This window comes from Propithecus coquereli, unplaced genomic scaffold, assembly GCF_000956105.1.
Source record: "Propithecus coquereli isolate 6110/MARCELLA unplaced genomic scaffold, Pcoq_1.0 Scaffold491, whole genome shotgun sequence".
In the NCBI taxonomy this organism is placed as follows: Eukaryota; Metazoa; Chordata; class Mammalia; order Primates; family Indriidae; genus Propithecus; species Propithecus coquereli.
The window spans coordinates 281374-292945 of record NW_012150741.1 but is presented as its reverse complement, the minus strand read 5'-3'; the positions used below and the strand labels follow the sequence as shown (position 1 = coordinate 292945).

The following is an 11572-nucleotide window of genomic DNA, read 5'->3' as shown; positions in this document are numbered from 1 at the left end:
TGTACAATGTCCAAAAGCTAACCTTGGAGAAGAGCCCAATCAGGTTGATCAGTTTCTCTCTCATGAAACCCCAATCCTTCAGATCACATTCTCTTCAGCTTTATGTTACCTCAGAAGCTATCATTCCTGACTCTCACAAACCTGAACTTTAAACACATTGTCTTCCTTCTGGAGAAGGAAAAAAAAAAAAAAAATCACTAAGCATCTGAAGGACACAGACAAAATTTTCAAATGAATACAATAACTCAAGTTAACTTTCTGAACAAACCATAAATCAAGAAGAACCTACAGGGATATTAGTTTGTGACAAGCTGTTAGACCAAATTAAAATCACTAACTGTTATCATCTAAAAAGAAAAAACATAGCTCCATCTTCAAATAAACAGAAAAAATTCTGCTCACCTCCCAACTGTGGAGCCCTGGTTTTAATAGCTGTCAAACTCCCTCGTAGTCTGTGGTTTACTCCCTATAACAAAACAAAAGGAAGCAACCAAAAATATAATATATTGGAAGTATAATGCACTTCTACCCACTGATGGGACCACCAGTAATATTCCCAAAGCCACCTATCAGGTGATGATAAAATAAGACCATCACCCACTTACCACTGGAGAATTTCGAAAACCTTTGATTGCTTGAAAGATACCACCACCAATGGTACCCATTGTAAAGGCCCCACCACAGTCATCCACAATTCGCCAGGGGCTAAGAACAGGGGGAAAAAAAAGATGATCATATTTCTCATTCATAAACCATAAAACCTTCTTTGCTAACACAGTAAGGGATGCAACAGTTTCCACAGCAACAGAGCAGTCAAAGGATCAAAGCAGTTTTGACTATAAAACTAACCAGATAACTGACTATATTGCTTTAGGACATACGTACTAAGAGAAAGCAAAGGGCTACCTACTGATTTAGTAGATGAAAACTCATTATTTTTATAAGTTCCTTATCTCAACAAAGTTAAATACCTTACCCCCCTGTTAAGCTGTCTTTACACCATATCAAGCAGAAGTTTACAGAGTGCTGAGTCCTGCATATCTGAGCACAATCCATGAAGGGGATTACTGCCTTTGAAGAAGGCAAGTTTGAAGAGCCAGGAGGCACTGAAACATATATCCTGTATGCCATTTGGTGGGGGTTGGGGAGAGGAAGCATAAAGCAGGCTTCAGGGCTAAGGATAGAAATGTAATGATAATTCAGAGTCTTGGGCATTTTCACAACTTGAGCACACCTTGGTTCTTGCTCTTATATAATAAAAAAAAGAAGTGATTAGCCCAAATTTGATTTTTCACTTATGACCCCAGAAACTTTAAACTTAGACAACCTGGGACTACTCTCTGATAGCAATTACACCGTTTTATAATTATCTATGTGCCTAATTTATTCATGCTTTTATTCCTTGAACCTAACCACCTGCTAACACAGAGCCCTCACTCAATAAATGCTGAATGAAAGAATAAATTTCTGCTAATGGCTTTTCCGAGAACATAAGTTACTATTTCTTCCTATATTACAGATAACTTTTGCCCCTCTCTCCCCTCCAAGGGATAATTCCAAGCAAGAAAACAAGACTCCAGCCTAACGGAGTTTATCTAACCCCCTTGGGTAAAATCTATGTTCCACTCATTTGAAATGCTTCATCCTGCGTACACGTATCATGGTACAAGGCAGGCCTCAAGAACAGCAATCCCTCAGAGGCCTATCTTCCTTTCCTCAACACAGGAACTGAGCAAGGCGAGGCGCAGAAACGCGTCCAAGGTCACCTCAGCGGGCAGAGAAGACAACGGACCCTGCACAAGGCCAACTGTGCCCTGCGTTGGGAGAAGGTTCCGAGGCTCCATTAAACCCAAGCCTGAACCTCCTCCTCATCCACCATAAGGTCACAGGGCCGCTGGGTTGTGGGCGGCGAGGCTCACGAGGCCCAGTGGACGGGGTGGGGTACAGGGCTGAGAAGCCGACTGGATGCTCAAGTCTGCACTGCCCACGGTTACCAGGCCCAGGGTGACGCGCCTGCGGCTGAGTATGGCTTGCACCTCGGGAGACCAGACAGGGCAGAACGAGGGCCGTGGACAGAAGACAGCGGATGAAACTCACCAAGGCTCTCGAGCATACTCCTCCATCTTGATTCCAGCGGCGCAAGTGATGCCGGGCAAGCTGGGCGGAGCCTGACCCCAGCAGCGGAAGTGATCCTGAGAGGAGGGCGCTGAGGTCTACGGGGATTGGATCATCGTTTCCCCCCGCAGCCAATGGGAGCCGGCACTCCACGGCAGCTGTGGGCGGGGCGCTGGCCCCTGGCGGGGCTAGCACCGCCCACCTCCTCGAAGGCCGCGAGTCTAGGCTGTGTATACCGGAAGCCGTGAATGACAAAGAGTTCCTTACCCCGGTGGCCTGGGATAAACCTGATATTATTCCGCTAGGATTCTTCAAACTTCCTAAATACGTTTCTTTTTTTTAGTACTTTTGCTGTCAACTGTGAATTAATGCTACCTATTCGTCATGGATTGTGAACATCTTACCAACTACACGTAGCTCCTTTAGGGCGGACGATGTCTCAGTCCTTTATAATAATCACAGTGCCTGGAATGTAGTAGATGCTCAATAAGTGTTTGTGAAATGGAACTATTTGGGCCATCTGTAGTGCCGTGACCAATTTGGAGCCCTCAATTTGCGGGACATAGACGCCAGGATCACCGGGAGTGAGGGATGTTCAGCCCCGAGAGGAGGAGACTAAAGGGGCGGGGACAAAGTACAAAAAAATACCAAACCAAAAAAAAAACCTCAATCATATGATGGCTGTTAAAGGTGCTCCTCTCCATTCTGTACTTTTCCAATCGACTTTGTAACACAGCTCGGGTGCGGTGGCTCACGCCTGTAATCCCAGCACTTTGAGAGGCTGAGGCGGGAGGATTGCTTGAGTCCAGGAGTTCTAGACCAGCGTCAGCAACATAGCTGAGAAACCCCATCTCTACAAAGCATTAAAAAAAAAAAAAAAAAAAAATTAGCTGGGCTGGTGGCATGCGCCTGTAGAATCGCCTGAGCCCAGGAGTTTGAGCTATGATGGTGCTACTGCACTCCAGCCTGCAGGACAGAGCCAGACACTGTCTCTAAGAAAAATAAATTTTTAAAATGTACATATTTATTTTATGGAAAAGTCAGTGTAATAAGTAACAGAAGACTACAAAGAAGAGTGAAGTTCCCTCCAAAAGCCTGGAAATGAGGTAAACGGATGAATTGAACCCTCCATAGAACAAAGATTATCAGTAAATATGTCTTGTATGTGAGAACAGTTCAAACTAGTCATCTGATTTGGATGAATAAGTTTGAGAAGGCCTGTTTGGAATGTAGCTGTAATTAAGAACACTTTAATTAACTGTACAAGCTGAAGAGAGAATGTGGGAGAGGAGCAACATGAAGCCTCAAAGGAGGAACTCAGAGAGCAAGAACCTGATGTTTAGTCAGCACCCCAGACCTAGTGGACATAAATATTTCAGTAACTAGAGATTTACACTCTCATAAGGCAAGGTTTCACCAGGACCCAGATGAAATAGCCCTTAGCTCTAGCTGCTTCCCTTTGCTCTTATTCCACATTTATTATGCAGTCTTCTAATTATTATTTGGCTTCTAAATAGATCTCCTTACAGGAGAGAATGCCCTGACCTATTCTCATAACTATTCTTGTCCACTTGGTACTCAACACTGGTTTATGCATCTGCCTCTTGTGAGGCCAGTTCTTTTGACTCAGTCACCAAGAATAGTCGGGGTTCTCCAAAAAAAACAGAACCAATAGGTCGTATGTATATAAGGAAATTTATTATGAGGAACTGTCTCACGTGATTATGGAGGTTGAGAAGTCCCATGATCTGTGTCTGCAAGCTGGACACCCAGGAAAGCCAGTGGTATAATTCAGTCCAAGTCCAGAAGCCCGAGAACCAGGGGAGCCGATGATGCAAATCCCAGTTCTAGGACAGGAGAAGATGAGATGAAATATCCCAGCTCATCAGTGAGGCAGGAAAAGAGGGACGAATTCCTCCTTCTTCTGCCTTTTGCTCTTTCATTCAGGCCCTCAATGGATTGGATGATGCCCACCCACATTGGGGAGGGAAATCTACTTTACTGAGTCCACCAGTTCAAATGCTATTCTCATCTGGAAACACCCTCCCAGACATACAAAGAAACAATGTTTAATCTGGGCACCCGATGGCCTACTCAAGTTGACACATAAAATTAACCATCACAGTGATGATATTGAGTTTCAGAGTTTACAAAGCTGAAGTCCAAAATTTGGGTGTGGCTACTCAGCTCATTTCATTCCAGGGGTCCCTATCTCGAAGTTTACTGTTCTGAGAGCCTTTGCTCAAGGGGCCACAAGCATTCTTAGACTTCTCACTCTCTGCTCTCTTTTAACTGCAAAAAGATAACAGGATAGTTTTGAATGGGCGAGGCCCAGGATTTAATCTTTGTTGGCTAGAGGAGAAAGATGTCACCCCTCCTCAAAAATACCCACTTCCATTTGGTTCCAGGGTGCTGAGTGAAGAAACTTTTAAAAAGGGTTCAAAGAAAAGAGATCAGTACTCTAATTTCTCCCTAGTGAGTCTCAAAGAAGTCTAGGGGACTGTGGTGGCCCTCCCTGGAGGAATGGTCCATGACACAAAGGCAGGATAGGAGGAAGCAGTGCAAGTCCTCGAGAGAAAACTCACCATAAAAGTGAGGGGAGTTTGAACTGGCGAGTCAACGCACCAGGGTACATTATATTTGAAGTTAATGTTCTGGGCCCAGTATGGGACTGCTGCTGGAACCCCTTGCGGTCCAGGTACACATAGGAATGGACATTTTCGGAATCTGCCCCTCCCGGGTCTCAGTATATGCTAACTCAGAGGTTCCCGGACCTCAGTAGCTTGAGTTTCATTGAGCCAGAGGCTGCTGGGGCCTCAAGAGGTCCAACCACCAGGAAATCACAGGCCATGTATGTGGCTCCAAACCCCCAGTCCTGCCTGGTCCAAGTCACCACGAAACTCAGACTGGCATGGATGACTAAGGATTGCATCGCAGCCTCCTATTGGGTTTGAGGTTCTAGTCTGTGACTGGGTCTGATTTGGTGGGTTTCAGCCTGGCCAGAGTGGAGGTGAGGCAGATAATCTCTTGTCCATTTTCTGCCCCCCTTTCTCTCCTCCTGCTCTTTTCTCAGGAACACATTTGTCTGGCCTGTGTTCTGTCTCGAGCTCTCCTCTGCCCACTTCTGCTCATCTCAGGAGTGCTGGGCCAGTGGCTTGCTTCCAGAGACAAAGCCTGCTGCTTTCTTCTAGGGAAACTTTCTGCATCCCCCAAAAGAAGAGAACCAGTGTGAAAATTTGTCTCTTTTGTGGTGTCACATACTCTGGCCCCTGCCTATGGCAGAACCTCTATTGATCTTTAAATATAATAATTTAGCTAGTTAAATTATTATATTTAAGCAAGCATTATTGAGTGCTTACAATGTGTCTGATGCTGTTAGCGCTTTGTACACATTATCTTATTTGATATACTTAGTTCTATAACTCTGTGAGTTAGGCATTTTTGTTTCTAGGTAGATGCTTTTTTTTTTTTTTTTAGTTTCAGTGTCTCACTATTTTGTCCAGATAGGACTCGAATTCCTGGGCTCAAACAATATTCCTGCCTTAGCCTCTCAGGTAGCTGGGACTACAAGTACGCACCATTGGGTCCAGCTTGTAGATATTTTAATATCCTCATTTTCCATTTCCTAAGGCTCGGAGAAGTTAAATAACTTACCCAAGGTCGCACATCTTAGATTCGAGCCCATGTCATTTGACTCCAGAGCCTGTAGTCTTATCTGCTATACTATACTGCCACCCTATATTCCTGAAAATGTGACTTTCCTGGGGCCATTCAGCCCAGCTGAGAGCCACTTAGGCATTAGTTACATTGGTTCCAGATCCTTATTCTCCCCTGCCACCCCCATGCATTTCCACTGGAGCTTGGGGTCTCTTCCTTCTTTTCTCTCTCCGTCCCTCTAGTCACAACAGTGCTTCTTTTCCTCTGAGGAACAGGCCGAGCCAGAGTTGCCTGATACCCAGGATGAAGTTGTTTCACGTGGAAGTGGATTCTGAGCTTGGACAGCCATTCCCCCTACGGAGTGGGTGGGGCGGCGGCCTCCTGTTGCAGGGGCTGGAGGTGGCTGTATTTCCTGGGCTCTGTGCTCCCAAATCCTCCAGCCCCAGCTGTGATACCTTGCAAGGGAAGACTTTCAGAGCTGTGAGCAGTCTCCCTGGGGCTCTAGGGAGTAAAAGGATTCCGATGGAGTCCAAGGCTTGTCAGAAGAGCCAGCTGTTTGGAATTGTGGGACCTGAGGCAGAAAAGATACGGGGTTTTATGTGTAGAAACCTTTGGTTAGGAGGCCGTGAGTCCTGCCATTTAAATTTGGAAGCTGTGGATTTAATTTTTGAGGATGGGCCCAGACGAGCAGGCCGCTGAAACCAGATGGTCCAGGGGCTGACCCTGGGGCTGAAGGTAGTTATTTGCATTCAGGCTCTGATTCCTCCATGGGGTGCAGTGACTATTTTTACAAAAATCCTGAGAAAGAAGAATCCTTGGAAGCTGGGAAGGGAGCTGCTTTTAGCTGACTGGGGGACTAGAGAGTGGCTGAGTTGGCCCCAGAGCCAGGGCCCCCAGAAGATGATGCCTTTTCTAGGCACCACGAGAGTAAAGAGTGACTGACCTGAGTGGGCGTGGGGGCAGGGGGTGGGTGCAAGGCGTGCCGTGTCCACCCAACAATCTAACGGAAAGCCCATGGCGGTCTAGCTCAAGTCCTCTGTTATCGCGCCCTGACTCTGGCTCCCTACAAAGTTAATGTGTATTCAGCTGCGCTCTTAACAGTTCCTTCGCCTCTCTAGCTTGCTTTACTTTCCTTACATTCTAATTATTTTTTATCCCATTAAAGTATACATTTTAAAGAGAATAACAAAGGAACAATGTCATGATTATTTTTGTATCCCTCTCCTCATAGTGCCTGGCAGGGTGCTACATATACAAAATAGTATCCGAATAAATGCTTGAATGAATGAATGAAGTGAGAGCCCAGTGAGAAGATAAGTGTGTGTGTGTGTGTGTGTGTGTGTGTGTGTGTGTGTATTGAGGGTGGTTACTGTTGAAGGAAAGAGAGGAAAAGGTGAGAGAAGAGGTGGGATGGGGTGAAAAGAACATAGGACAAGAGTAAATAATTATAATAGTATGTATTTACTGATAAATACTGTGTTTACCATGAATCAGGTGTATCGACTAAGTGTTTTCATGTGTATGACCTAATTTCGTGTTCACAGCAATCTTGCGTGGTAGGCACAACCGTTGTCCTTATTTTACAGATGGTGAAGCCAAGTCTCCGAGAAGAAGGTGGCTTGCCCAAAGTCGCATGGCTGGTAAGTGGCAATACCAGGACCTAGCACAGGTCCATTGGCCTCAAGGGCCCAAGCTCTTAACTGTGAAACCACACTGCTGTCCAGCCTCCCCTGCCGTGTTTTTCCCATAGCCCCTGTACTTCTCTTTTGAGACATTTCTCCAACTTTTAGCTATTTAATGGATTATTTAAAATTATTTGTTTAATAACTATTATATCTTCACTGTTAGAATGTAAGTCCAAAAAGCCAGGGACCACACTGATTTTGTATCTTTAGTTACATCCCTTGTTCTTAGAACAATGTCTGACATATAATAGGCAATCAGTAAATATTAATGTGTACCTACTGTGTGACCACCAGCTTGACTACTGACTGTTAACATGACAGCCCCCAGGCTTCCTGGAGCCCTTCCTCCACTCTCCCCTCTTAGCTCTGCCTGCCTCACTTCTGTCCTCTAGTCCCACCAGCGAGCACCATTCCTCTCCCCAGCCTCAACCTAAAGCTGAGCTAGTGGACGTTAAATGCCACGGCCAAGTTTTAGTCCCAGACGATCCCTGGACTCAGCGAATGCTGATCAAGTGACCGTCTCTCTCTGGCTTAGGATGGAAAGATGCCAGGAAAGATCGAAGCATCTACCCTGATGGGTTACACCAGGGCTTCTAGAAGGGATTTTGTGGCAGGAGGGAGGGGGGCAGGAGATTGAATGTCTCTGTGACTTGTGCAGGGCAGCATGATGGATGAGCAGTGGAAAGCCGTTCTATGAAACACGCCAGACCTGTTGCAATAGTATCTCTCCCAACAGCCCAGCATTCTGTTTCCCTGAAGACACGCTAAATCGTGCTCTGGATTTATACGTGGGTGGCAACCTGCCAGCTCCTCCTCTGTGCTCCCAAAGGAGGTCTGTCTACAGATGCCCCGGGAGAGGAAGAAGCATTTGAGAACTGGAGGAGGTTTGAACCCTTTTCCCAAGAGCCTTGGAGCTTCATGGAAAGTGACAGCCCTTTAAGAGTTTCCCGATTTCTGCAGATCCTACTCTTCCCCAAACAGCCTGCCAGTTTTCAGTTTTGGTACAGAGTGAGAAGGATTGTCTCTCTCTCTCTCCTCTCTCTCTCTCTCTCTCTCTCTCTGTCTCTCTCTCAAAGTGGCCAAAGGAGGCTAGAGTGTTGGGTGCCCAGCATTCAGGTTGTCCTTGGAAGAAGAGAATGGGTAGGGAGGTGGTTAGGGGCATTGGCCACTCATCTTGAGCATCTTTCCTGGGGCCATAAATGCCTGGGAGCCCCCCAGCACATTACCAAATACAGTAGAAAGAAGTCAAAGAACCACACACTGACCACAGCGACATCCACCCGGTGATGGAGAAGTAAAATATGTGCTTGAACATGCCTCGTGCTGGCCAGTTCACAAAGCCCCATGGCCTCGTTCCTGCTTGTCTGGCTCTCCGTGGCTGTGATCTGCTCTGCCAGCCTCTGCATTTTTGTATCTTTTTCTCATTGCGTGGCCCCTTGTCTTTAAAAGGCTAAACTGCTCTGTACTAAATTTGGTCACGCAGCGCTCCAAGATTCCCTGGAATGTCCTCAAGTTTCAAACAGCTCTGACAGCGAGGCAGACCCGCCCCCAGCTCGGGTATTGGCTTCTCCTTTCGGGGCTGGGCAGTTGTCGCGTCTTATTGGCCACTGGTTAGAGCAGCCAGGGTCCACTAGCCCTGGGCTGCAGGGAGGCTGCTGCGAGCAGTTAACACTTCAGCACCTGTAGCACAGCAGGCCGAGGAGCTGCAGCCCTCCACCAGCTGGGGGTCTGCTCCCAAGCCCACTCTGCTCCGTCCAGATCAGCTCACCCTCTCCCTTCCCTGCCCCCCAGGACTCCCATAGCCTCTGGCAAGAGCCTTAGCCCACTTTGCCAAGATGTCCAGGGTAGCCAAGTACCGCCGGCAGGTGAGTGAAGACCCCGACATCGACAGCCTGCTGTCCACCCTGTCTCCCGAGGAGATGGAGGAGCTGGAGAAGGAGCTGGATGTGGTGGACCCAGATGGGACTGTTCCCGTGGGGCTGCGGCAGAGAAACCAGACGGAGAAACAGTCCACGGGCACGTACAACCGGGAAGCCATGCTCAACTTCTGCGAAAAGGAGACCAAGAAACTTATCCAGAGGGAGATGTCCATGGATGTGAGTGAGCACAACCCTGGAGGGAAGGAGGGAGGGAGGGAGGGCTGGAGACGCTGACTCTGTGACTAGGATGCTTCTTTCCTTAGAAGAAAAGTTCTTGTTGGCAAAGGATTTAATGCTGCAGAACTGATTATTCTACATCGAACTAGCAGTGTGACTCTCTTACCCCTAACTTCTGTTTTATAAGCGGCAGGTGGATATGTTGGAGGAACACACCATCCCACCAAATCAAATAGGCCTGTTGGTAGAATGGGAGCTGGAAGGTGTCCTTGAACAGTTCATTGTCAAGTTGACTCCATCCTGGTCCCTCAATACCTTTCTTTTTCTTCAACACTCATCCCAGCCCATATATGAGGAGGGGCAAAAGGACAGAATTATACTTGCAGTCTCCTGCCAGACACCCAAAAAGAGAAAGCTAAACCCTCCATGTGGGAGAAAGACTCATTTCTAAGCCCCGTCTCTATGGGTCTCTTGTGGCACATGGACCATTTGAGGAGGGTCAGGGGCAGGTGGGCTTCCCAAAGCAAATGGAGACAGGGCCAGGGGCCTGTGGGCTGGGAAATGTGTCTTCAAAGTGTGATAGCTTCAATTTTATTCCCAGGGAAGATGTTTGTTTGTTTTTTGCACTCTCCCTTTTATGAGCTAACAAGGCCATTTTGCTGGGGGATGAAGATATTTCACCGGAAGGGGACAGAGGAGGGAAGAGGAGAGATGTTTATGGAAGCCACTGCCCACATTTAGGATGGGCTAAAGCATAACTCGCTTTCAGGGCTGGCGTGGAGGAATTTTTCTTTTCGCCATTGTGTTCATATGTGAGTTTTCTTTGGATAAACTAGACTGGTCCGCAATTGAGAATGACTTTCCAGGCTCCCTTTGCCCCTAGGAAAGAGTGTTTAGTGGGGAAAACTGTTCTTCTGATTATTTGCACTAGTTCTCTTCTGCTCAGCCACATCTCTTGTACATTATCTGTTGCTTGTAAATTATTGCAAGAGAAAGTTCAGTCTCAATTCTTGTTTTTGTTTTACTTCTATGGAAACTGAGGCTCAGAGCTTCAAATGACATGCTCATTTTCACGGAGGAACTGATGGAGGGAATATTATCTGAAACTTCTGTGGACTGTCTGGCTGGGTATGAAACTATGTTGACTGCTAGTCCCCGAGCATGTTGGTGGACACAGCCCTGACTCCTTGAGCGCAGGGATGGGCAAGTAGGGAGGAGGAAGAAGGGCAAGGCAAAGGGAGGGGAGGAGCTGGAGCTGCCTGCCCTGAATCTCTCCCCCACTCCCCGCCCGCCGGGGCCTGTGGTTAAGGCTTTGCCAAGAAGTGGGGAGAGTTCGGGAAGCCAGGAGGCTTGGGAATTTATGTCCTGTGCACAAGGTGGTTGCCCCGATGTGACTGTGATCGTGATGAATAAATACGAAAACGTTTATGGAAAAGACGACAGCGCTTACTGTGAAGGCCTGGTCCTCAGGGCAGCTATCAGGGGGCACACAGAGAGAAACGGCACACAGCCAGAGCCTTGGCACCCCTGCAAACCTTTGGCTGTGCTTGTCCCTCACTCCCAGTCCCCAGGCCCTGTGCTCATCACTGCCTCACGCCCAGTGGCTGCTTCTGGTGCTCAGAAAGCTACTCCTGAGGCTGAAGTCAAATAGAACACTCTTCATCACTAGCAAGATGTTCAGGCCACAGTGTGAGGAATTCTCACGTTCCTGGAAAGTTCATGCTCGTAGCCTTTTTCCTTAGCTGGTGAATTCCGTGGCAAGCCTTGGCTCCCCTGCCTGCTCTCCCCGCCCTGCCAGGCCCATGCCTCTCTCTGCAGACAGAGCCCTGCTCGTGGAGGAGCCTTTAGGGCCATTTTCCCTCACAGAGGCGGGCGGTTCCCACCCACCGGCTCCACCTCGTCCGCATAACGGCTGGCTGGACTTCGGGGCGCTTACTGAGCTGCAGGCAGAAGTGATCTTTGTAAATCTGGGTGAATGGGAGTGAACCCTAGAAAGTGGCCTCTTTAGCACCATTAGTG

General features: G+C 47.6%; 2 protein-coding genes across 2 annotated transcripts in view; one reads left to right on the top strand and one right to left on the bottom strand.

Moving 5' to 3' along the window:
• The window catches only part of TIMM17A (translocase of inner mitochondrial membrane 17 homolog A (yeast)), a 19014-nt gene extending 16832 nt beyond the window's left edge, over positions 1-2182 (bottom strand). Inside the window, exons 1-3 of the mRNA XM_012655940.1 lie at positions 2098-2182; positions 606-705; positions 403-466 (exon numbers count right to left, since the gene is read on the bottom strand). Of these exons, the coding sequence (XP_012511394.1) occupies positions 403-466; positions 606-705; positions 2098-2123 (190 nt within the window). The 5' untranslated portion in view covers positions 2124-2182. The remainder of the gene's footprint in view (positions 1-402; positions 467-605; positions 706-2097) is intronic.
• Positions 2183-9042: 6860 nt separating this feature from the next.
• Positions 9043-11572, top strand: part of LMOD1 (leiomodin 1 (smooth muscle)) — a 36951-nt gene continuing 34421 nt past the window's right edge. The window contains exon 1 of the mRNA XM_012655946.1: positions 9043-9553. Coding sequence (XP_012511400.1) covers positions 9293-9553 — 261 coding nt within the window. The 5' untranslated portion in view covers positions 9043-9292. The remainder of the gene's footprint in view (positions 9554-11572) is intronic.